Here is a 25719-nt window from a genome sequence, read left to right on the forward strand (position 1 = left end):
TGGAAATTTGGGGGGAAAGCTCCCCTTAGGGAGACAAATAGAAAATAAATAAAGAAAAGCATCACTTTGCTATTTGCAAATGATTTTTTTACCTCAGACTTGGCAAACGAGGGTTTTGCCTCTGCCCGTGTGGAAGCTCTGCGGGAGGACTTTCCAGAGATGAAACTCCTGTCAGGGCTCCTGGAAAAATGAATGATCCTTACTGCACCACCTTCCACTGTGAAGGGTTATTGCCTCACCTGCCCCTCACTTTTCATCTGTGCACCAAGCTGGGTGTCCCAGCACCGAACATTCTGTATGTGTGTGTGTGTGTGTGTGCACATACAAGTACCTCTGTGTGGGTGCGGTACATCCATGGCAAAGCACACAGATACACTAGTGTGTGTGTGCGTGTGCGTGTCTGATGCCGTGCACACACACGCCCTGAGCACACGTGCAGCGGGAACACCCGCTCGCCCACACGTGGCCCACGGAACATCCTCACCCTCCATGGCACCTCGCCCCGAGGACACGCGTGTGTCCCAAAACACACATGCCCGCCACCGCCGCCTCCCTCCATTCCCCGCCCCGCCCGGGCCGCCCCCTCCGCCTCCCGCCCCCGTGCGCCCAAATCCCGCCGGGCCGCCGCTGCTCGTCCTTTCCTTTCCCTTCCTCCGCGCCCTCCTGCACCCACCGACGGCGCCATGGCCGCGCGGCAGCAGCTCGGTAACGCGGGGCGGGCGATGGCGGCGGGAGGGTAGCCCTGAGGGGTGTGGGGGGGTGCCCTGCCGCCGCAATGGCCGCCGGCTCGGCTCGGCTCGGCTGGGCTCGGCAGCGCGGCCCCGGAAGGCGCCTCAGCGCTGGTTCCCGCGCAGGGTGCCGAGAGCGGGCGGGCACTGATCGTGTCCCCCGGGCCGGGTGTCCCTTCTTCCCGGTGCACCGATTGCCGCGGGAAGGCGCTGAGGCGATCGGGCCCGCGCCCTGCGGCCGTGGCCTCCCTGAGGGGCGGCTTCTCCCCTGAGGGGAACCGCGAGGCTCTGGTGCTGCTCCCCGTCCCCTCCCCAGGCACCTGGCCCCGCCTAAACTCCTAAACTACGCAGCTCCTAAACTACGCTGAATTTACTCGCTTAATCCTGCTGTTTTCTCCGTTAAAACTCAACCACTCGCGCTCTTCCCGCCTGCCAGCTTTACTCAGCGTCTCTGACAAGACCAACCTGGTGGAGTTTGCGAAGAGCCTGAATGCGCTCGGCCTGGGTTTGATTGCCTCCGGAGGAACGGCCAAGTCCCTCAGGGATGCTGGCTTGCCGGTCAGGTACACACACACCCCTGTACATCGCCAAAAATGCTCTTGTGGGCCCTGAGGCTGCTTAAATTGTTTTCTCTGTGAACAAAAATGAGTGAAAACTGGTCTGAAAGGAGTCTTCCCTTCAAAAACAACGACAAAAAAAGAAAACCCTACCCCAAAGCAAACTTCAGAACCTTTTTGTCTGCATATCTGTTGGCTGAGGTGGATTACTGTGAGGAGCTTTTTGTTGGCATTCCTTGTCTGCCTTGAACCAACTTTATTTCCATGGGACAATCAGTTACCTTGATTTTCATAATCTGCCCTGAGTGCTGCTCCTCACAGCCAGGTGAAGCTGATCTTTGCTTGCTCCTGGGACAGCATTGATATGTTAAGAACATGTTGAAGCTCACTGGAGTTCACTGGTCACAAATAATTTTCCCAGCACAATTCACTTAATGCAGACTGAGCCTAAAGGCTCTAAGTTGCACATCCACTGTTGGAAAAAGGTCATGTACAGTCACTGGCTGGTTTAGCCCATGATTCTGGGGAAATTTGTTCTGGTTTCTTCCATGCTGTTATTACAAAAAAAAAACCAAAACAGCTCTGGCCAAATAAAAATGGGTTTTAGTGCAGTGATGAAAAAAAGTCAATTATTTGGCAGGGCAGGTGGCTGTGACTCTGTTTTTGCTCCCTGTGAGCACAGTGGTTGGCCCCTGGGACACATCAGCACAAATCTACATCACCTCCAGAGCTCACTGCTACCCAGCCCTTGGTTGTGTCTCCAACTTATTTCTTTGGCTGTGCTGTCAGTGAAGCCTGAAGCAAATGATGCTTCCCTCATTATTGTTATTACCACCCTAAATAGTCACAAGGAGTGGTGAAACTAAGCTGGGAGGAAGAGCACCTCCTCATGACCTTCCATTTTCTATGTAAACCATTCTGATTTGGGGTTTGCTTATCTTGGTGATTGTAGTGTGTTCAAGCTGTACTGCTTAGTTGGGTGTGACCCATGAACTCCATTTCCATCCATGGGAAAAGCAGTTGTTGCCCCTTTGCCACAGGGGGGTTTTGTAGTGAAATCCATACATTTTCTTTGGTTTGGGTCATTCAGCCTCTAGATAAAGTCAGAATGGCACATGTGCTGTTTTCCCCTTGGGCAGGGATGTGTCAGACCTGACAGGCTTCCCTGAGATGCTGGGTGGGCGTGTGAAAACCCTTCATCCTGCAGTCCATGCTGGTAAGTTTCTGCTAATGCATCTTTCACTCTTAAAAGAGGGCAGGAAGGGTGGGAAGAGGAGGTGACAGATGCCTTTTCTAAGGGTTGTGTGGAAGAACCAAGTAACAGGAACAGATTTGCTCCAGGAGCAGAAGGAGAGGTGGAAAGCCACGGGAAGGAGAAGTGCAGGGTGGCTGAATTGGCTCCTTGTTGCAATGCTGGCATGTCTGCAGTTAGCAGAGCTCTCTCCCTGGGGCTATAAGTAACAGAGCTTCTCTGTGAATGCCTCTGCAGAGTCAGCTGCACAGAGTTTCACTGTGGGTGGGTCTGCTGTGCAGCACAACAACACAGCAGTGTAGGCTTTAGGGGTGATTCCTGTGTGTTCTCAGAGGGAGGATCTCTGATATCTGCTCTGCCTGCACATTGATCCATCTGCTCTTCCCTCTCCTGTTGCTGTGCTTGGGGTACCTCAAGTGGAACCTCCAGCCCATGAGGGCTGGAGACAATCTCCTGCACACAGGACTGTGCTGCTCCTCACACTGTGCCAGCCTGTCACCCTCATGTTTCTCTGAGTTCTAGACCCCACCAGCCACCTGCACTGCCCATCCTCTCTTGCTTCCCTTGTCTCACAGGGCAGGTGCCCTTTTCCTCTCCCCTGAAATCCCTGATGATGGTTTCAGTGTTTGAAGGGTAGCAACTGAGTGCTTAGAAAGTTGTTGAGGTTGTTGCTCAGTATTTGGAGTACTTTAGGATTTAGCATTCCACCTGTTAGCATGGAATTTAAACAGCCAAAGACTGTAAAGCGGAATAAAGGAGCAGGGCTGAGGGTGCTGTCTGAACTAAAATGAAAAAGTTAAGCTAGAAAGGCTGAGGAAAAAAGCACAGTGTGAAGGGAGATGTTGAATTAAAAAGCTGGTGGTGATTTAGTTCTTTTTTTAATAAAGATGCACTGTTTTCTTTAACTAGGCATCTTGGCTCGCAATATTCCAGAGGATAATGCTGATATGAAGAAACAGGATTTCAGCCTTGTAAGGTAAATGTTGATGGATGTGATGCAATCCATCAGTAATCAAAAACCAACAGCAGAGTCCAGTCAACACCAAGGAAGGGGAGCAGTAGGAATTGTGACCTCTGCACACCAGCAGCTCTGCAGTCTCCTTTCTTTGCCCTGGCAGGACAAACTGTATGTTTAAAAACATAATTTTCTACAGGATCATCTTCTCCACTTGTAGTAAGAGAAAGCTGAGACAAGAAAGTTATATTGTGATCTCCACAGGGAACTCAGAGGTCTGAATTCCTGCTGGTTCCCTGGGAAATCTGACACGTTACACTCAGTCAGTGTAGGGCCACGTTACACGTGCTGAAGAGTTGATTTCAGTGCTTTTGAAGCTGCCTCATCTTCCCTCAGGTTGGTTCCACGTGTCTGATCAGATGGCAATTCCTGATTTTGAAATGCTTGCTTAGTAAATATACCCTTTGATATTTGCATAATGTTTACTGAGTTTCAACACATAAATAAAGAATAGACATGGAAAATGGGTCAGGAACACTGCATTTGTTCAGACAGAAAACACACAGATAAGAGACAGAAAACTTCAACTTTGAGAGCCACCTTGGGAGCAAGTGAGCTGCATCCAGAAGCTGAAGTAACAGAGTTTGCTACTTTGCACTAATGTAGCAAAGTTTAGGGTGCTTTTTTCAGTTTTTGTTAGAATGTGTTTACTTAGTTCAGTCACACAGAGCAGCTGGGGGCTGTGTGTAACTACCTGGTGTTAACATCCAGCTACTGCTTGTGAATAACCAGTTGTACATCAGGGAGTAGCTCCTGGTTCAGAAGCAAATGGCTGAGCTGGACATAGCAAATTGCAGGTGTAGCCAGGGTGGGAGGTACAGTACAACTGTGGGCCAGAATGCATCTGGAGTTTTTAAAATTACTGTTAGAAACTGATGGATGGATTTCTGGGCTGAATTGGAAAACCTGAAATTTAAAACCACAGGAATCCTCTTAGATGGCTCAGCAGTGGTGGCTCTTCAGAGCCTGCTGCATATTAAAGCAGGCTCTGCTGAATTGCAGGGGGAATAACGTGCCCTTACATCAGTGACTTATGGTGCACTTGCAGCCAGACTGGTAATTTGGATTCAGGTTCTCTTGCAAAAAGCAGAAGTAGCTGATCCTCAGCAGGACTGCCTTTGCATAGTTGCATAAAATTTGCATATCCAAGTCAGTGAAGGAAAGCCTGATATTGATTTGCACAAATAAAAGCCTTAGCAGTGTTAAAGCCAACAGGTTCCTGATGGTTTGCAACAGGTCAGGAGCATGAATGGATCAGGGGGAAGGGGGCATCAGAAACACAAGAGACAATAAAAGACATTGTAGGAAATTCAGAGACATGGAGGGGGGTTCTGAAATCCATACTGGAAGCTTCTCATCCCTTCTGCTGGAGTTCACAGGGAGTGGGAACAAAGGAATGTTGTGAGTTGGACACAAGGGTACTCATCACAGCAGTTCTGTGCCATGCTGAGCACGCCTTGGAGTTCTGTACCTTCATGTGCACAGATCAGGAGAGTAAATTAATTCTCTTGGATTAAAAACCCTGCTTGTGAAGGTCAGAACAAATCCCTCCTCTCACTGCAGTTCCTGTGGCTCTGGTAGGATGGGACAGGCAAGTTATTATTACATCATGCTCGCTGGAATACAGACCTGCTTCTAGATCAGATGGAAAAACTAATTCCAGTAAGGTCCAGTCTTAGCTTGAGAGGGAAAAGTCGATTTTCTCCTCCACTTTCATGTGCTACAGAAGCTTTATGGCATTTGGGCTGCACACTCAGGTTTCATATATTGTTGGTATTTTAAAAGTCCACAAGGTGACACGTAGGTCATTTTCTGCTCTTGGAAAACTTGTGGAAAATTAGATTGTACTTTGTTTGCAATGGATCTTTCTTGGGTGCTTACACTCTTTGGAGAATTGGTGGATGCCCACTTTCAGTATTGCTGAGAGCCCATTTTGAAGTCCTTTGGAATGGCTCAGGTTGGGCACCAAAATCACTAAACATTTATATTCAGGCATATGTATTTAAAGAAGCTTTTCCTTCAGTCTGGTTGCTGCAAACTGTGGCTCTGACACTGCTTGATACACAGAATTCAGCTGAATGTTTTAATGCACTGTACCATCACTTGCCCTTGGGCTGAGCACCACTCTTGGCCACAGGATTTTATCTGAGAGACAAGACCATGAAATTAGTGGTGATATCTTGTGCTTGCCAAGCCCAGTTTGGCACTTTGACTTCTTGCTGAGTAACCCAGTTTTCCTCAATTCTCAGAGTTGTAGTGTGCAACCTGTACCCCTTTGTGAAGACCGTGTCTTCTCCTGGTGTGACTGTCCAGGATGCAGTGGAAAAGATTGATATTGGTAAGTTGAAGGGAAAGTAAAGAAGGGAAAATCTGCTTTGCAGACAGACTCTTTGCTTCTGAACTCTGAGTGGTCTCAGCTGTTCTCTTTTTGTTTGGTGTTCTTTACACACCTGTAAAGGAAGTCTGCTCAGGAGCTGCAAGGAGCAGGCTGAAGGCATAGCTGGGTAAGCCTCGTTGCTTTTAAGCAATTAAAGTGTCCATAACAGGCTGGCAAGGCATGCACTGCCCTAAAGGAGGAGCCTGAGGGCTGTGCTAGGAAAGGCCAGGTGGTCCATGCTTCCTGCTGAAACACAAAGAACAGACTAACCCTCTTTTACAGCTTGACAATGTAATAGAAATTTAAAAAAACATGAGCTTTGGAGAGCAGAGCTGAGCCACTGGAAGTGCTCTGAGGATGAGTGAGAACTTCACTGCAGGAAGCCATTAGAAGGGAAGGGGTTGGTCTGAACACGTGGGAGAGTGCTCAGGACCTGAGCTGGGAAGCATGGACACCTGCTTTGGACATCAGCATGTTTTCTCCTGCTGCTGGTTATTAACCCCAAAGGCTTGCTGTGCCTTCACTGCAGCATCTCTGCTTGGCAGCCTGTGAACAGCACAGGCACAGTTCTGTGCCTTGTGCTGGGATGGGGATTGGATTTTCTTGCAGTACTTTAGTCCAAATGATGCCCAGCAGAGCTCTCTATTAAATGTTTTATGGAGTAATACTTGCTCTGCATGAAGCAATGCCAGCCTCTGCTTTTCCTTTGCAGCAGCCTGGTATCTTGTGTGATTTAAAGAGTTGCAATAGCAGTGCAGTCACACCAAAGGGAGAAGCATGGCGTTTTATCTCCCACAGAGGACCTGGGCAAGATTCATTATTATTTGCAGAGACATTTGGGAACCTCTGTTGTGTGGCAGCGTGGAAGCAAATCTTTCTGTGTGCAGAGGATGATGGTTAGGCCATGTGTGGGGACAGCCATCTTCTTTTTCTTGCCCCAGTTGCTCATCACAGCCCACATTCTGTTCTGGTGTCTGCCAAGCCCAGTCAGAGTTTGTGGAATCTCAGCACCTCAGGACTGATGTGCAGAGTGGCCGAGACCACCCTTGGGGGGCTCGGGAGTCCTGGAATGTTGCCAGAAGTGTCTGGTGGCTGCACTTTGATCCTGCACGGGAGACAACACCTGTATGAGGATGGGAGGATTTCACTGGGTGAATGGTGAAGGGATAAGTTAATTAGAGTGTAAAACACAGGGTTTAAGATTTCTGTACAGGGGGGTCTAAAAAAGTAAGATAGAGGAATTGGGGTGTGTCCTCTTCTTCTTCTTCTTCTTCTTGGCCTCCATCTTCTGTGGTGATGGTGGCACTTTGGGATTGGTTATTACTAGAAGTGCACCGGTTAATAAGGGTAGAAGGTATTGGGGAAAAATGATAAATATTGTACACGTAACTTCGGGTATAAAGATAAGTGACCGCCCTGGGGGCTCTCAGTGTGCCCATGGCTGGCTGCTGTGCAGACCTCTGTCGGGCTGAGAGAAAATCTTTTAGATAAACAATTAATAAACACCGAGACCGAGAAAAGATCAGAAGTCTCTTCTCGTCCTGTGAAGCGCCGGACTGTCCAAGGCCACCCCGGGCCTTTCCAGGTCACCCAAACAGCCGAGAAACCGACAAGCGTTGAGTCAAACCCAGCAGCTTTGAGCGTTTTGAAGAGCACTCTCCCCCCTCTCTGTGCTGAAGGGAGGGACACATGTGGCACAAAGGAGCCATGGTGCAGTCCCTTCCTGTCCCTGCCTGGCCTCACTGCTGCCGCTGCTGTGTCCAGGAGGGAAGTGCTCCACGCCGTGCCCCTCTCTTGCAGGGGGAGTGGCCCTGCTGCGGGCAGCTGCCAAGAACCACGCCCGTGTGACAGTGCTGTGTGACCCTGCAGACTATGCTGCAGTGGCTAAAGAGATGGCAGCCTCCAGGGACAAGGACACTGCCATGGAAACCCGGCGCCTGCTGGCACTCAAGGTAGGTCACGCTTTGCTGCCGTGAAGAACCAGGCTAAACTTGTGTAGAAAGGGGTTCTGTACCCCTTTAAACACCAAATCCTCTGTGAGGTGATGTGTCTGAGTTGACAAGTGTCCCCTGTTGTGTCCCCAGGCCTTCACCCACACTGCTCAGTATGATGCAGCCATCTCTGACTACTTCAGGAAGGAGTACAGCAAGGGGGTGTCGCAGCTGCCCCTGAGGTACGGCATGAATCCTCACCAGAGTCCTGCTCAGCTCTACACCACGAGCCCCAAACTGCCCCTGACAGGTGAGCCCTCAGCTCTGCTGGCCTGGAGGGGGCTCTGGGAGAGCTGGGAATGGAGGTGCTTGGACAGGCCTTGGAAACTGGAACACCATCTTGCACCTTAGTGCAGGGGATGGCCAGCAGTGTCTTACAGCTGCTTTATAACTGAGGGGCACTAACTTTGCAGTTCAAAGTTGAGCTGTATGAGACAGAAATGCTGATTTGTTGAGCCCCACAAGACCAATTGCAGTTCCTTGTTCTCTGCACCTTTAGGATTGTGTGTCCAAGATGCTGTGAACAGATTTATGTAGTGTACTTTCTGCATGACATTAGATCCTGATTTTGCAAAGGAAAACCTTGTTATCCTTTTATGATGCTTTTCTGCTTGCAATTTTCTTTGTTTAGTATCTTCCCTATTTTTTTGTGTCACTATTTACTCTGCCTAGAAACCAAGAAACCAAGCTGTTTTTCCCTAGGTTTGAACTGGTTTTGTTCTTTTTTTGGTCTTTCTTTCTTTGGTGGATTTGAGCAGGCTGGGGTTATTATTACCTTGGGTTTGTAGAATACAAGTTCCACTTGAAAATTTGGGATGGGTCTGCTGTGTCTCTGTGCCGTTTTACAAGGGTGTGCCACTTGCCACAGCATTGTTGTAGTGAGGGAAAGTCTGGCTACTCTTGTTCTTGAGACTCCTTTCAATGTGTGCAGGATTGTCCTGCTGAATAAGCAGTGAAGCTTTGTGTTGCAGCATTTTCCCCATTTCAGCTCTGGGACCTCTTAGGAAGCTTTTCCATTCCTGCACTGGAGGTTGATTTGCTTGCAAGTCTGCCTCCCAGAATGGCAGCAGAGCAGTGCTATGCTCACTGCTCCTGAATCTGGATTATTGTTGAAATGATCTTTTGTCCTCCAGTCTCCCGAAATGCTCACAGTGCTGCCATGTCAGTACAAGCAGTTCTTTTCTCAGGACCAGAGCAAAACGTTTTGAGAGCTGCCTTTTAAACGGCCTTTACTCTTGGTGTGGATTTCTGGGCACTCCACCAGCTGCTGAGGAGCCAGGGTCATTGAACAAGAACAGTTTGCAGTGATTTGAGTGCTCTCTGGGGAAACCCTTTGTGCTGGCTCTCCAGGCTCTGGGGAGAGGCTTTGCCTGCTCTGACACGTCCATGTGCTGTGTTTGCAGTGGTGAACGGCTCCCCGGGCTTCATCAACCTCTGCGACGCCCTCAACGCCTGGCAGCTGGTGAAGGAGCTCAAGCAGGCGCTGGGCATCCCGGCCGCAGCCTCCTTCAAGCACGTCAGCCCCGCAGGTAGGCTGGGCTCTGCTCCCCGCCCCCGGCGTGTGGGCAGGCCCTGGGGCAGGCTCGGCAGCCCGAGTGCCCTGGCTCGTGTTTCCCGCTAGGTGCTGCTGTTGGAGTTCCGCTCAGCGAGGAGGAGGCCCACGTGTGCATGGTGCACGACTTGCACAAGAGCCTGACGCCCCTGGCCTCTGCCTACGCCCGCAGCAGAGGTGAGGGCTCCAGAGAGCCGCGGCAAACCTGAGCAGCATCCTCAGCTCTTGCCCTGCTCCTCCCTGGGCACCACACTCCTCCTCCAGAGGGGGTTTCTCCAGAAGGGTCTTCCTGACTGCCTGTCAGAAGTTGCTTTCCAAGAGAGCAGCCCTTGTGTACGGTTTCAAAGCGATAAAACCACTTTGGATTCTGTTCCTTGATGAATATAGAAGACCATTTAAATTTGTACACACACACACATATATATATATATATATATGTATATATATGAGGCTTTGACTAAAGGACCTGGATAAACAGCACTGCTGGTAGCACACTCAGCATTGGGCTGCTCAGGAAAGTTTAACTTGACTAGAGATCTTTCTGTCTGCTATTTGATGGGGTTTTTAAAAATGCTTTTCTACTGCAGAGCTCACCAAAAAAAGCTAAGAAAAGTAAACAAAACCAGCTTCCTCTGCTTAGCTGAGATATTTTGCTACATCTCTCATTTTCCATGGCATTCCTAGAAAATCTGCAGAGATTACAAAAAACAAGGCAGACTTGATAAGGAGCACGTTGGCTTGGGTTCATTTTTCACAGACCACCTTTGAATGTTGCTTTCACAAAACCATTGCATGATTGCCAGAAAAATAAACCCTTAGAATGGCAGGGACAGAAGAATTGACCTTGCTGAGTAGTGGAGCATTTCTGATAGGAATTGATGTCACCTTAGCTATGCCATTAAATAGAAAATACTTATTTTAAAACAGAAGAAGAAAAAATTTGCCACATTTCTGGATCTGCTTTCTTGCAGGAAAAGCCAGGTGGGAGCATAGCCATCTAAAAGCTTTCCTCTTTTTCCAACTGTCTCCCATCTAAAATCTTTCTGTGTGATCCTTGCCTCTCCTTGTCCTCCTGCCACCAAGGGTTCAGCTGGAGGTAGTCATTACAGAGTTAGAGCTTTGACAGAGGCAGTGAAGAAGGAAGAATATCTGAACTATGGGAATATATAAAGGTCCATGTGTTTGAGGTAGGATTTTTCATCCTTGTTGCTTTTATGGCCTCTTTTTGGTTATTTTTGCTGTGGGATTAAATTCCTAGCTGTCACAGCAATTGACTGGACTGTAGGAGTGGAGAGTTTTCTTTGTCTGGTGCTGAAGTGTGACAGATGAGTGAAATGAGGATTTTTCAGGTGCTGATCGGATGTCCTCCTTTGGTGACTTCATTGCTCTGTCTGATGTCTGTGACGTGCCTACTGCCAAGATCATCTCCAGAGAGGTCAGTGACAGCAGCACATCATTCCAGGCCATCCAGGAGAATCATTTCAGATGCAGCCATGGCTCTGTGACAGCCTTTTTGTTGGAAATTGACCCATTTTACCAGGAGGACTTTTACTGGGCCATTTCTGTCATCATCCTCTGATCTGGAGTGCAGAATTTACACCAGTCTTTTTTCTTTTTTTTCTTTTTTCCCTACCAATTATCACCTGGCTGTGTGCTGGAGCCTGTGAAACAGCAGAGCTGGCAATGCTGCTTTCCAGGAGATGATTGCAAACCTCTGGAAAGGAGCCCTGCTTAGGCTGTCACAAATATTTGGCTGAGCAGCTGTCAGGGGAGAAAAGAAGGGCTGGAATGCTGATGGCCAGCCCCTTGCCCAAGGCAGGAATTTGGAAATAGGTTGCTACCTGCCACTTAAATGTAGGCTCAGCCACTTCCCAGGCTGTGCTTTTTCCTTAGAATCACAGAATCTTCTAGGTTTGGAGCAGCCTGCTCTAGTCCCTGTCCACAACAGGAGGATGGAGGGAGGTGGCCTTTTCCAAACCAAACTATTCTGTGATTTTGTGATGCCAAACAAATGAGAGAGCATATTCAGCTGGTTTGTGAGGGTAACTTTTGGTACAGTGCTGCTGAAAATTAAAAAACTCTCTCCCACACTGTAAGGCACAAATGTGGAAGTTGTGTATGGCTTCATGGCACTGATGAATGTAAACTCTCAGTTTCCATGCTCTTAACAGCTCTTTTTCCAGGGTGTTTGCCTCCCCAGGAGTATCACTGTTGAAATAAGGATTGATTGGATTTTAAGCCACGTTTACCATTAGGGCTGAGAAGTGGGGATGTCATGGTCAAGCTGTTTCCCCCTGGAGGAAGATATTAGGAGGAGGATATTAGTTATTAGCTCCATTCTGATTAGAGGGATGTAGGGTGCTTTTTACTAACTTCTGCCAAGAGCTCACAATGCTCTGCTGGTTTTTGTTTCCAGCACTGAGGCCCACACTGTAACAGTGTTTTTACTGTTGTAGGATACACACAGACCCCAAGAGAGGTGTGTTCAGTGCAGGAAAAGGCTGGTGCAGCTTTAGCTTAGCCCATGTTCCATTTTTCTCCTGTGGAAGCTGAAATCTCTGTGTGTTGCAGGTGTCTGATGGTGTGGTGGCTCCTGGCTATGAGGAAGAAGCTCTCAAAATCCTTTCCAAAAAGAAGAATGGTGCTTACTGTGTGCTCCAGGTTTGTACCCCTGATCCAGTCAGGGATGAAGCTGGAAACACAGACACTTTGGACCTTTACATGCTGTGCTCAAGTCAGTGTCAGGTTCCCTTCCTGGTTCCTGCAGTGATTGTTGGGATTCCAAATTCAGTTTTGTTGAACATGACTCATGGATCACAGATTGCTGTCAGGGCCTATTTCTGCTGCCTCTGAGAGACAAATGAGCAGAGAACTTCACTGTAGCATCACAAAAAGAAAATCCAAGGCTTAGCTGAGGTTGCAATTGTAGTGTAGCTGCCAGGGGAGCTGGAGAAGATGGCTCAGGAGCTTCAGGCAAGAAGGAATGGAATTGCAGACAGTCTTGGCAGCTGATTACCTCCTGGAATTCAATTAACTTCTCAAGGATGAGGTCATATTGTGAAGCCTGTGTCTTCAGGGCTGAATGCAGAGCAAAGCTAAGGAAAGTTGGTCTGAAACATTTCAGTGAATTAGGCAAACCACATAAAGCATGTGCACCCTCCTATTTAGAGCTGGTCACCTTAGTCTGGGTTGTTTCCTGTCTGAAACCTCAGCTAGGGCCCCCAAAATTCTGAGTAAGGCCATGCATGGGTGGACCTGAGTGCAGCATCACAGTTCCAGTTAACCTGATCCCTGGGCTGGTGTAAATTAATAATTGTGCTTCCAGCTGGGGTGGAGATGTGCCCCAGGAGTGCAGCTGTGGAAAAAATCCCATTCACTGTTCTGGATGCCACAGAGGGCTGGGAGTTGTGACATGAGGCAGGTAGGAAGCAGCTCCAAATTCACTGTCCTTGGATGCCACAGAGGGCTGGGAGCTGTACCTTGAGGCATGTAGGAAGCAGCTCCAAATTCACTGTTCTGGATGCCACAGAGGGCTGGGAGGTGTCACTTGAGGCATGTAGGAAGCAGCTCCAAATTCACTGTCCTTGGATGCCACAGAGGGCTGGGCAGGTAGGAAGCAGATCCAAATTCATTGTCCTTGGATGCCACAGAGGGCTGGGAGGTGTCACTTGAGGCAGGTAGGAAGCAGCTCCAAATTCACTGTTCTGGATGCCACAGAGGGCTGGGCAGGTAGGAAGCAGCTCCAAATTCACTGTTCTGGATGCCACAGAGGGCTGGGAGCTGTACCTTGAGGCATGTAGGAAGCAGCTCCAGATATTCCTGCCTTCCTCTGGAAGGCTCTGTGTGTGTGTGCATGTTTTCCCCTGTGTGAGGACTGGGAGAGTGCAGGTTTTGGTGCAGAAGTGTTCACTGGGCTCTCTGTGGCTTTCAGATGGATCCCCACTACGAGCCCGACGACCTGGAGGTGCGCACCCTCTACGGGCTGAACCTGATGCAGAAGAGGAACAACGCCGTCATCGACCGCTCGCTGTTCAAGAACATTGTCACCAAGAACAAAAACGTGAGTGAGGGGGATGAGTGAGCTTAAACACACGTGCAGTGAATGAGCTGCTGTGCCTTCATCGGGGAGTTTACCACAAGAGCTCCTAAATTATTTTAGTGAGGTTTAACTGGCTCTTAGTAAACAATGCAGCAGACTTTCTGCACCTCATATACTTGAGTAAATCAAGATGGCTTTCCTTTGTTTTGATTCCTTGGATAAATAAGAGGAGCTGGAGCTTTCCCATTATCTCAGGCTACCACAATATTTGTAAATGCTCTTTGTAAACAAGAAGCTACCGTGTGCAATTTTTTTATGGTGAGACAGCCATGTGCTAAGGATCCGTCACAGCTCCTGACTCATTGTTTAGCTCACCCTTTTGTGTGCATGGTGTTGTATAAACTCTGGCCTGGCTATTGCTCTATTGCTCAGCAATTAGAGCCCACATCACCAGAAAGTTCTCAGTGATTTCTTTGTCTCTGTTTTTTTAATGAGAATGAGATCAGACATTAATGAGCACACAATTAGTCATGGGCTCAGAAGCGAGTTCAGATATTGAGGTAATAAAAATCGTTTTTCTAAATTAGGAATGGAAAACTTAAAAATAATACAGTTTTTGGGAGCTGCTCTAATTGTTGTGGTCCTGGTTTTTGCCTGTGAGCACAGCTGATGACAGTGAATGCAGAGGAGTTCTCAGGCTGAAGGCCAGTGATGTGTGGTGGTGTCTCAGGACAAGGGAAGAGATGGGAATCTTGACTCCATGTTTCAGAAGGCTGATTTTTTTATGATATATATTATATTAAAAGAAAATTATATATTAAAACTATATTAAAGAAATAGAAGAAAGAATTTCATCAGAAGGCTTGAAAAGAATAGAAAGAATAGAATGATAATAAAATTTTGTGACTGCTCACAGCCTTGACACAGGTGGCTGTCATTGGTCATCAAGTAAAAACAATTTCACATGATAGGTAAACAGTTCTCTAAATCACATTCCAAAGCAGCAAAACATGGAGAAGCTGAAGCTTTCAGCTTCTCAAGAGAAAAGATCTTAATGCAAAGATTTTTCATAAAATATGTCAGTGACAGTGATGGAACCCACTGAGATTGAGTCTTACCCTGAGAGCTGGAAGACCAATCATTTATGGATTTCAATCCAAACAAAACTAGCTGGTAACTGACCACACCAGGGTGTTCCTAGCTCCTTGTTTTCCCTGTGTGTGGGTGCAGCAGGGCTGACAGGGGGTGCTGACAGGGCTGCTCTGTTCCAGCTGCCCGAGGCCGCTGTGCGGGACCTGATCGTGGCCAGCATCGCTGTCAAGTACACCCAATCCAACTCGGTCTGCTACGCCAAGGATGGCCAGGTAGGAGCTGCAGCAGCAGGGCTGCCCCACCCCCTGCCCACAGGAAAACCCTCCTGCACCTGGGCAGCTGCTGGGCAGGGCCAGAGGAGCTGCCCTGTGCAGAGCAGCTGCTTCTCAAGAGGCTGCTTCAAAACCTTGCTGCTCTTTTTTCATGGTCGTGGTCGTGGCAGGGCTGGCTCTTTCATTGGTGGGGTTGGAAAAGCTCTTACCTGCTTCTGCACTGTGGCCTTGAGTCATTTCTGTCTAACTACTCTGTTCTTTCACATCATTTTTCTCAGAGTGTGTTGTAGTCTATGTAGAGCCCATAGGAAATGACAGTAGGTTTCTCAGCTGGATTCTGACTGCTTCTTTGTTTTCACTTTTTCCTTAGGAAGATGGGATATGCTTTCTTCTTCTCATCCCTCTGGGATAACAAAAATCTTCTGTTTTCCCTGGTTGTATTTTTTTAAAAAGCTGATGATGTATGTTGGAATTCATAGGGGCATTATCAAATGTGTAATTGAGATTATGAATCATATGGTCACACAGTGGTTTTGGGCTAGAAAGGACCTTAAAGCTCATCCCATTCCACTCCTTGCCACAGGCAGGGACACCTTCCACTATCCCAGGGTGCTCCAAGCCCTGTCCAGCCTGGCCTGGAATAATTCCAGGGATGAGGCAGCCACAGCTTCTCTGGGCAGCCTGTGCCAGGGCCTCACCACCCTCAGAGGGAAGAATTTCTTTCTAATATCTAACCTAAACTTCCCTTCTTTCAGTTTGAATCTTGAATTTTAAAAAAAAGTCAGTTCTTTCCTAGTCATCACCAGGTGCTCAGCCTAAATAATTTATCTAAAAATTGGTGTAAAGGTATTGAAAGTTGTATTGTTACCCAGCAGATCATTCTTGTAATGGTGCTGTTTAGCTGGCTCTTTGCTCTCCATGGAAGGTTTTCAGTAGGCCTGGATTAGTACAGAAGAAAAATATACAGAATGCTTTTGAGCTTTGGTACATTATATATCAGCAAAATGGATCAAAGAGTGAAGCCCACAGGTGGAGACTGAGACTGAGCTGCAGTGCTCTCCTGCACTGGCACTGATGTGTGTTTGTCAGGCTGTTGGTACAGCCTGAAAAGGCTGCAGTGCTGCTCCTGTGCTCTGTGGTTCCTCACAAGATGTCTCTGGTGATCCAGCATTTGTCTTTTATTCTGCTTTATGTTGGGTTTCTTTTTGCTTCACTTTCAAATGATTGTCTGCACTCAGCAGTGTTAGATCCCATAGCCCCAGAACAAAGGTGTCCCTGTCTTTGCTCCTTTCCCCTCATCACAGCAGCAATTTCCAATTTCCCTGGAGCTTTTGCAAGTCTGGTGTTTCAGCTGTTTGCAGAGGGTGTGTGGTAATGGATGTGCCATATGGAAGGGAGCAGGGACAGGGAATCCCTGGGCAGGCAGGGATTCAGCTGGCTGGGCTGCACAGATTTTCATGTGGAAAATCCCCACATTTCACCTTCCACATTGCTGCTCTTCATCTGCTCCCCCAGGATCTGATCTGGTTTGGGCTACACCTGGGAAGTCCAGCTTGCTTTCAGTCCCATTGTTTTTGGTTTTCCAGGATCTAGCATTCATGCAATGGGTTGTTTTTATTTTTTGGTATTTCAGCCTCACAGCATCCCTAAGAAATGGGGATACCTTGGAAAGCTCTGGTGTGTGAGACATCAGCCCCTCCAGCAAGGTGGCTGTGTTAGTACATTCCAGCAGTGTGGAGTGGGAAGCATTCCTGGAGCTGAGTGTCACTTCATTTGCAGGAAGCCAGCTGCCACTAATTGCAATAAACACTTGCACTTGTTCTGGCTGCCTTTCAGCTTGTAGCACGTTGATTTACACTTGCTTTAATGACACCATCATGTTTTAAATTAGCAATTTAAAATTATTCTTCCTTTATTCTCTGTACACTAGCATAAAACAAACCTGTTAATTTACCTTATGCTTTCCCAGTGACTTCCCTGTTTTGTTTGTCTTCCCAATGGTCAAGTCCTTTATTAGATTTTTATATTTCCAGGTGTCTTAAGGGTTTTTGTTTTCATTCATTAGCCTGGGTAAATCTGAGTAAACCCAGAGCAGTCTGGATCATTTTGCAAGAATCCTTTGGGCATTATCCATCTCATCCACTCTGTGCTATTGCACAGCATTCCAGCTATGGAGTGTGTTTGACTCTCCTGTGAACCAAAGTGTTTCTAGTCAAGTAATTCTTAATTTTCACCCAATCTTTTTTCTATTAAGTGATAGATTTATTATTTTTTTTTTCTACTCACCATTTGCTGCTGTCTCCTTTCACTGCTCACACTTCATGGGCTCTGCTTAAGCACTTTTGGATCCCCAGGAGATTAGGCTCTGAAAGAAACATAATTAATTTTTGTGTAGGAAAGGGGGGGAATGGCTCCTTAGTGGAGGATTTTGAGGTTTTGGCTGTGTTTTTGTGGGGGAAGGGCACCGTGTGGGGCAGGGAGTGATGAGGTGTAGGAAAAAGGATTTTATAAAGTGAAAAAAAAGGGCAGGGAATTGGTACAGGCCAGTGTGAGGGGAGATGCAGGTACAAGTCTCAAGGTTGTGTTATCAAGCAGAAAAGCTAAAACCTCCTGATTTCCCTTCTCTAGACCAGAAATTCCAGGCTGGATTGAGAAAATCTTCCCCAGAAATGTTCCATCAAAACCTGTGCTTTTAAAAAAGGCAAAACAATGGCTTGAACCAGTGTTACAGATAAAGCTCTGCAGATGTGGGCATGCTTGTGAGGAATTCACAGGCTGCATCACTTTGATCAGCTGAAGTACAAAGTCCCTGCCATTTTGGAGTTGTTGAATACAAGCCAAAATTTAGTTACTGATCTCTTGATAAAATTTAGGTCACAGAAAAAGTGAAATACTTTGAGTGGCTCACAGAGGAAAGGAAAAGGCTTTTTCAGAAAGGTTCTGGGATGCTGACAGGTAGCAGGAGTTACTCCTGCACATCCACCTCATTCCATCAGAGGAGTGCCAGGCACAGCTCACAAGGACCTGATGGAGACTGAGACACCATTGTGGCTGGGAAAGGACACAGGACATGCCAAGCATTAGAAACCTGGGGATGTTCCATGGGATTTTGGCCCCAGCTCCTCTGGGTCCAGGCTCCCTTGGAAGTGGAAGTGGGTGGGTTGAGAGCAGAGTCTGGACATCAGCAGTGTTTGTCAGGGGCAAGGTGCCACTAAACTGTAAGAAACTTTGTGTCTGTCCAGTGTTTGTGGTACCAGCAATATCCCTGTGGGTTTATTACACACTGGTGACTTCAGTTATGGCTGAGCAGACTATATCTGATAGCAGCCCAAGCCTTTCGTTTGCTCCTTGGGGGAACAGGATCCAGCAGAATGTTTTACGGTTCTGGTAAGAGGTGAAGTCACCGTGTCTTGATGAATGGGAAGACAAATGAGTCATTCCTTTGAGGGCAGCCTGCAGCTTATGGCTTTACCATCTGTCCCTGGCTGAGCTGGGAACTCTGAGGCACTGGCCAACACCTCAAGCCTCAGCATCATGTCTCTGGAGAACAGTCTGGGGAGCAGCTTAGCTGTGGCTGAGCAGGAAATGATGGGAGAGACTTGTTTCCTGTCACATCTCCAGACTGGAATGGCAGCAGTTCTCCATAGGACCCACAGGATGGACAGAAGTTTCTAACCCAAGTCTGACATCCCTGATGGCTGGGCCTGGCTGCAGGAGCTGAGCCAGTGCTGTATTTTCATAGCAGCTTCCTTGAGATAAAACCACTGTGTGGATTTTGCTTATCTGTTAGAGATCAAGCACAAGTGCTGTTGATTAGGGTTAGCAGCAGCCATTTCAGAAAGCCTGGATTCTGGCACATGGCAGCACAGGAGATGTGTGGTAGAGAATCCATGGATGTAACAGTGCCACTGACCAGCATTCCTGAGTGAGCAGTGGGTTTACTTCTTTAGCAGCCTTGCCAGACAAACTGCACCTCTCAGCTGATGTGGTTAAGCTTGTGTCTAAGCAGAAAGATGATGGTGTTTGCGTGACCTGGGCTTAGGCATTAACACTGACCAGAAGAGGCTGGAAAAGAAACCATGATTGTGTCCCTCTCCTGAGGTTAAAGCTTTGACTCTGATGCTGGGGCAGTGTTATTTAGAAGGGTGAAATCACATCAGCGTTTGAGGGTGACTGTCAGCTCCAAAGAGCTGTACAAGCCAGCAGTGCCGACAGCTGGCCCTGTAGCCAGTTTACAGGATCAGGAACGCAGGCATTCCCCCGCTCCTCACCCACCCTTTCCCTGCCTGGGTGAGGAGGAGCAGCTGCCCTGGGGCAGCTCTGAGCCCGTGTTGTGCTGCAGGTGATCGGGATCGGCGCGGGGCAGCAGTCCCGCATCCACTGCACGCGCCTGGCGGGGGACAAGGCCAACAGCTGGTGGCTGCGGCACCACCCGCGCGTGCTGGCCATGCGCTTCAAGGGCGGCGTCAAGAGGGCCGAGATCTCCAACGCCATCGACCAGTACGTCACCGACACCATCGGAGAGGTGAGGGCACCACAGCGCCTGCCACGCCAGCCCCTGTGCCAGTTGGGGGTTGGAATGGGTGACTCCAGGGCTGGGGTATCCTGGGCACAGGGTGGTGATCCAAACCCCAGGGTCATTCACTGCACCTACAGTACAGAGTAGTGATCCATCCCCCAAGGTCATTTACTGCACCTGCAGTACAGAGTAGTGATCCATCTCCCAAGGTCATTTACTGCATCCCAGGCACAGGGTGGTAATCCATCCCCCAGGATCATTTACTGCATGCCGGGCACAGGGTGGTGATCCATCTCCCAGGGTCATTTACTGCATCCCAGGCACAGGACAGTGATCCATCCCCCAGGGTCATTTACTGCATCCCGGGCACAGGGTGGTGATCAATCTCCCACGGTCATTCACTGCACCTACAGTACAGAGTAGTGATCCATCCCTCAAGGTGATTTACTGCATCCTGGGCACAGGCTGATGATCCATCCCCCAGGGCCATTTACTGCATCCAGGCACAGAGTAGTGATCCATCCCCCAAGGTCATTTACTGCATCCTGGGCACAGAGTAGTGATCCATCCCCCAAGGTCATTTACTGCATCCTGGGCACAGGGTGATGATCCATCCCCCAAAGTCATTTACTGCATCCCGGGCACAGGGTGGTGATCCATCCCCCAAGGTCATTTACTGCATCCCAGGCACAGGATGGTGATCCATCCCCCAGGGTCATTTACTGCATCCTGGGCACAGGGTGGTGATCAATCCCTCAAGGTCATTTACTGCATCCTGGGCACAGGACAGTGATCCATCCCCCAAGGTCATTCACTGCATCCCAGGCACAGGACAGTGATCCATCCCCCAGGGTCATTTACTGGCCCCATGGCAAAGTGTCCTCATTTGCCTCTCCCATACTGCACCCACAGCCCTGGTGCCCCACTGAGCACCTTGGCTTCACCTCCTGGCTCCTCCCAGCAGTGAGGATGGGCTAAAGCTCCAGCTGATGTTCCAGTTCTCCCTGCCCTGTCACTGGCTCCTCCTCACACAGAGCTGTTGGCTTGTGTGGCACTTTGGATTCTCAGAATCCAGATTCTGACCTTCCCGTTACGGGCCATAGTGAGACAACAACATAATATGTCCTTTTTAAGTATCAAAAGCCAAGAGCTGGATTAGGGACCTTGTGAATCACCTAGTGAGCAGTTGCTTGTTTAAAGGGGTAAGAACTGGATCAGTTGCTGTTTTAGAAGGTTAATCATGAACTGAGCTGCTGTTAAGTCATCTACCAGATGCCTGCTGGCATTTATGGAGCAGCACACTGCAGGCAGAGGAAATTCAGGAGGGAGAAGAGGAATCCCTCAGGTCCTGTGGTGAGAGAGGGAAGGAGTTAAAAGGATGCAGAAATAACTGATGGTGGTGATGTGTTTAAACCCTGTGGTATGAAGTTCCCAGCAGCAGCAGAGTCATGGAGCACAAATCCTGGGATCAGAGGGAGGCCATCACTCATCCCCCTGGCAGGGAACAGGGGGAGCTGTGTGCTCTGGGGCTGAGCTGGTTTCTCGTGCCTGCAGGATGAGGACCTGGTGAAGTGGCAGGCCCTGTTTGAAGAGGTGCCCAAGCAGCTGACAGAAGCAGAGAAGAAGCAGTGGATTGCCAAGCTCTCTGCTGTGTCCCTCAGCTCTGATGCCTTCTTCCCTTTTAGGGATAACGTCGACAGAGCCAAGCGGGTAAGGCTGGGGGTGGCACCAGGGGAAATGGGGTTGGCACCAGGGGAAATGGGGTTGGCTCCAGGAGGCTGAGGGTGGCTCCAGGGGAATGGGGTTGGCTCCAGGGGAATGGGGTTGGCTCCAGGGGAATGGGGTTGGCTCCAGGGGGCTGGGGGTGGCTCCAGAGGAATGGTTGTGCAGCCCGAGCTTGTCCTTTTCATTCTGTGTGCACTGCTGAGCAAAATGCCTGCACTAGGAGAGCAGAGCCTGGGAAGGATGTTCCTGGTGGTTACAGCTCTCACATGGACAGTAATTATCCAGTCACTGCTCATTTTGTTGATTTGGGATGAATAGAGGATTAAAGTTTATTAAACCATTTAGGAATATCAAGCCAAGGCCTGTTGCTTCCAGAGCAACCATTTTAGGTTCTCTCTGAGCAGCAGAGAACTTCCTGCTCCCTTAAGGAGCATCTTTGGGACTAGAAGCCTTTGTTTAGTAGGATGTGGATAAAAAACTGGGACTGCCAGCTCATTCTGAGGGGGATTTTGTGTTTCCATGCCCTGTGTGTGCAGAGTGGAGTGCAGTTCATCGCTGCCCCCTCGGGCTCGGCTGCCGACGACGTCGTGATCGAGGCCTGCAACGAGCTGGGGATCACCCTCATCCACACCAACCTCCGGCTGTTCCACCACTGAGCCCTCTGGGCACGGCCTCACCAGCAGCCACGTGGCTGTACTGCTGTACTGGGAGGCTCCTGCAGCCTGGGAAGGGGCCTTTCCCCTTGTTCAGGGAGAAGGAAGAGGTACAACTTGGCTTCCAGTGTAGAAAATCAGTGTCTTTTGCAAATAAACGTACAGTTGTTAGCTGCCTGCTGGCTGTGTGGTCTCTGTCCCCCAAATTCTGTGTCCTCAGGAAAAAGGGTTTGTTTTGAGGTAGGTTTTATGGTCCACACTCTACAAATTCAGTAGAGGGCCTGTGGAATGGTGTGAAAGCCTGGCTTCTGCTCAGCTTCTCATGGAACTGATAAAGATCAGCATTGTCCTGAACTAAGTGGAGTTGGTGGGGTTTTTTGGGTCGGCAGGTACTTCTAATCCATTGTCCTCTTCCCTGGGAGGAGAGGGGAGCAGCTCCTTTGCACGAGGCACTGTGGGGTTTGGTGCTCTGAACCCTGCCCTAGACTCTGCTTTGGCAGTGCTACTTTGCTTTCTCCAAGGTAGAAGAGCCACTGACAGGCCTGTCCCCTTACTGGGAGCACAGCAGAGTTCACAGGCTGGAAGGGGAAAGTGTCTGGAGCCACTTCTCTTCTCTGCTGTCTGCAGTTTGCATTAAGCACATTTGAACATAAGTCTGGGAAAAAGCAGAGTGAGAATGTGGAGCACAGTGAGAGAAGTGCAGGAGGAGCCCAGACACAGTTTTGCTGGCAGTCACTGTGCCTGTTCCAAAGGGATTTTCTCTTTTTGGTTCCATTTTATAAAATCTGTTCAGTTTTGCCCAGGAGCAGCCCAGAGTTTTTCAAGGAACACTTCAGTGGGCTCAGCTCTCAGCTGGTGCAGAGCAGGGAGTGGGCACGTGTGCCCTTGGCTCAAGCAGGGCTGCCCAGGTGGGAGATGGACCTGGGAGAGGGGAAATCTGGGGGTGCTGCTGACTTGCTGTGACTGTGACCATCCATGGCTTTTGTTTTACCTGATGGTCTGATCCAGACTGGTTCAAATGGAGCAAAGCAGAGACACTTCCAGGTGAGTTATTTAAGGTACCATAATCCACACACTGGTTTTCCTTTAACACTGTTACTCCATATGCCCTTGCTCCAGCCTGAAAGGGAGCAGAGTCCTCTCTTTTCTGATCTCTACAGTGGATCATTTTGTCATTTCTGATCTCTACAATGGATCATTTCCAGGTGACTGGATGAGACAGGACAGGGTAGAGAGCATTCTACTTTTTTGACTGCAATCCAAAATAAAAATTGTCCATTTCTTCCTGGCTGGCCCCTTTGCTGTGCTAACCCCAACCCTGGCCTCTGACTGTTTTCTGTGCTGTTGCTTCCACTAAATTGTCATTGCTTGGAGTTTAAAAGTTGGGGTTGGGGACTTTTCCACAGAGGGGAGTCCACAATGTTCCTTACATGTCTTCTGTGTCCTGCTGTTGTGGCTGTGAGGTTCTCCAGGGAATCCCTCTGTGCATTCTTCACCTGCATCTTCTGCAGCATTGGCTAAAACAGAGGCTGGCAGTAAAACCCTGGCAGCTCCTCTGTGGATTCCCCTGATCCTCGCTTGCTGTCCTTGGGGCATTGTTTGTTTTACTGAGGGCAGTTAATGGGTACTGATCTTCAGGTGAGATCTGCAGGAGACAGGGAATGTCTGCCTCGGCTGATAGCTCTGTAGGACCTGCCTGCTGCTTTACTTGTGCTGCATGGCTGGTACACAACATCTCAGCACCTGCTTTCCCGCCTGTTGTGCCTGTGGTAAGGTTAAAGGACAGGCAGGAGTTGTCAGAGGGGGGAAATTGGATTGTTTAATGTCCCAAACGAGAGCTCTTGACGATCTTGCCTCACTTGAGTGGATAAAGGTTGATAAAAATCTCTGGTCTGGTTCCAGGTGTGAGGTGACTTCACAGGAATGTCTCTGGGGATGCCTTGTCCCCTGTAGTGACAATTCCAACCAGCCTGGCACCTTCCCCCAAAGGAAGCTTCCCCTGAAGGTGTGGGAGTGGTTGTAGGAAAGGGCTGTGGTGGTCTCAAGGTGTCCCTCCTGAGGTGTGCTGATCTGCTTCTGCCTTGGCTGTTTGCAGGGATTACCAGCACACTGTGAGCTCTGCTTGGTGTCATTGCCCAGAGGGAAGGGAATGTAGGGAATGTCCCTTCAGCTGCTGTGGCCTAAGGAGCAGCTGCTGCCAGGCTGGGATCTGTCACCTGTGGCACCTTGGAGACAACAGCTCTCAAAATGTGGATGTGAGCAGGGAGGAACCATTCTGGGCCTTGGCAAGCAGTAACAGAGGGGTTTTATTTTCTTCTTCAGCCACCAAGGCACTTTTCCCTGGAGTACAGAGCCCTGGCTCTGGTTGTTCCTGGGCTCTACCCAAAGCTGAGCACACAAGCCCTGTGGAGATGTGCCTCCTGCTCTGGAAATGAACTGCCAAGGGCTTAGCTGTGAGCACTGTGTGCTTTAAGGCACAGACAAACCTCAACAGGGAGCTTGGGGAAAAGTGCTGTTCAAATGATTTTATCTTGAAATGCTCCCTGTGGGCAGGGGAGGTGTTTGCTGCTGGTACAAGAGATGTGGCAGAGGAGAGGAGGTGGGCTCTGACTCCCTTCAGTTTGTTGATGAAGTGTAGGGGGATACGGTTTGGGTAAATGAAGGTGGCATAGGATGTAATCTTATCCCCTAAAGAATTGCAGCTGGACTGATTACTAAAGATTAGGAGCAGGCCTGATGTTAACAGGCCACACCTGTAGCCAGTAAGAAGAGTGTTATAGAAGAGTGGATTGGTTGTTTGAGGGGAACTGGAGTCAGCTGGCTGCAGTGAGGACAAGGAAGAGTCAGTGCCTGGAGGAGCTGCCTGCAAGAAACATCAGGGAGGTACAAAACTCTACCACTATGGAACCTCTGCAATGTAATGACAACAGTGAAGTGAATTATTTAGTGACAAAGTGAAAGGATCACTGCAGAGTTGTTCTCTGGTCCCAAATCTGTAGCCCTTACTTGGGAAAACCAGTCTGGTTTAATGGGAAATGACTCCTCTGAGTTCTGTCTAGGCCAGTTTCAGTTCTCAGGTATTTTTTAGGGACATGTTTGGCTTTGGAGCACTGGTGGGGTAGAGCTGACTGCTGCTGCAATCATCCTGCTCTGCAGAGTTTTGGGGTGCTCTGTAGGTATCAGTCCCTGCTGGCAGCTGCCACATGCCAAGAAGCCAAATGGAGTTTTCATGTGATGCTTTATTGGGTGCAGAGAATGCCAGTGCCTGGAGCAGTACAGTGCGTGTGCAGCCCAGGGGAGGGGGCTCAGCAACCCTGACAGGACCTGGCCTTTGCAAAGGCTGGACAGGTCCTGGCAGAGCAAGCAAAAGGACTCACTGCTGGCTTGGCTCACTCTCAGCCAAAGGGTTGTGAGGAGCATTTTGTTACCTCCCTCCCCACCATGAGGTAGAGGCACAGGAGACAAGAAAAGGGTCTGTGCCTGTAACAGCCAGGCTTAGACCCACAGCTGGTGCCTGTCTCCTGCTGGGTTTTGTAGCTTTGGACACATTGAAATTCACAGGTTTGGACTGTCTCACTAATTCTGGCACCTCAGCCACTGGAAGCTTATTGAATTCTAGCTATTGGAACGAGCTCTAGCTCAGTTCATGTGCAAAGCAGGGGCTGTTTGCCTTCCCCCCCCTTCCCCTGTTGCCCCAAAGCAAGCCTGTGCCTCCTGCCCGTGCCATACCTACCACTGTCTGTGCTCTACGGGGGCAGGGGTGCAGCTGGAAGCCTTTCTTTAACAAACTGCTCTAGCAATATTCTCTCCAGGTTTACTCCACTCTTCTTGGGGATGTTTGCTCCATCTTGTGTTACTCCAGCTCTGAATCATCTCGCTCAGAATTATCCACCTCAGAATAATCCAGCTGAGAATAATCATCTTCATCCTAAATTCCACGGCAGCAA

At 49.0% G+C, this 25719-nt stretch overlaps 2 protein-coding genes across 2 annotated transcripts in view; one reads left to right on the forward strand and one right to left on the reverse strand.

The window, feature by feature from the left end:
* The first annotated feature begins 594 nt into the window (after positions 1-594).
* ATIC (5-aminoimidazole-4-carboxamide ribonucleotide formyltransferase/IMP cyclohydrolase) lies at positions 595-21949 on the forward strand. The gene is made up of 16 exons (XM_063162654.1): positions 595-705; positions 1165-1291; positions 2425-2501; positions 3447-3513; positions 5802-5890; positions 7730-7881; positions 8014-8170; positions 9324-9449; positions 9542-9649; positions 10822-10907; positions 12044-12133; positions 13404-13532; positions 14783-14875; positions 19218-19400; positions 20949-21104; positions 21656-21949. Exons 1-16 carry the CDS (start codon positions 684-686, stop codon positions 21773-21775), a joined length of 1782 nt encoding a protein of 593 aa, XP_063018724.1. The 5' UTR covers positions 595-683; the 3' UTR covers positions 21776-21949.
* Positions 21950-24993: 3044 nt separating this feature from the next.
* FN1 (fibronectin 1) overlaps positions 24994-25719 on the reverse strand; it is a 54084-nt gene continuing 53358 nt past the window's right edge. The window contains exon 45 of the mRNA XM_063162656.1: positions 24994-25700. Within this exon, the coding sequence (XP_063018726.1) occupies positions 25626-25700 (75 nt within the window). The 3' untranslated portion in view covers positions 24994-25625. The remainder of the gene's footprint in view (positions 25701-25719) is intronic.

The sequence above is a fragment of the Melospiza melodia genome, chromosome 8 (genome assembly GCF_035770615.1).
Source record: "Melospiza melodia melodia isolate bMelMel2 chromosome 8, bMelMel2.pri, whole genome shotgun sequence".
NCBI classification, from domain to species: Eukaryota; Metazoa; Chordata; class Aves; order Passeriformes; family Passerellidae; genus Melospiza; species Melospiza melodia.

Coding starts and splice junctions, on each gene's coding strand:
- ATIC (XM_063162654.1), top strand. CDS start 684: ATGGCCGCGCGGCAGCAGCTCG. Junction 14,876..19,217: donor GCTACGCCAAGGATGGCCAG/GTAGGAGCTGCA, acceptor GTTGTGCTGCAG/GTGATCGGGATCGGCGCGGG. Junction 21,105..21,655: donor ACGTCGACAGAGCCAAGCGG/GTAAGGCTGGGG, acceptor CTGTGTGTGCAG/AGTGGAGTGCAGTTCATCGC.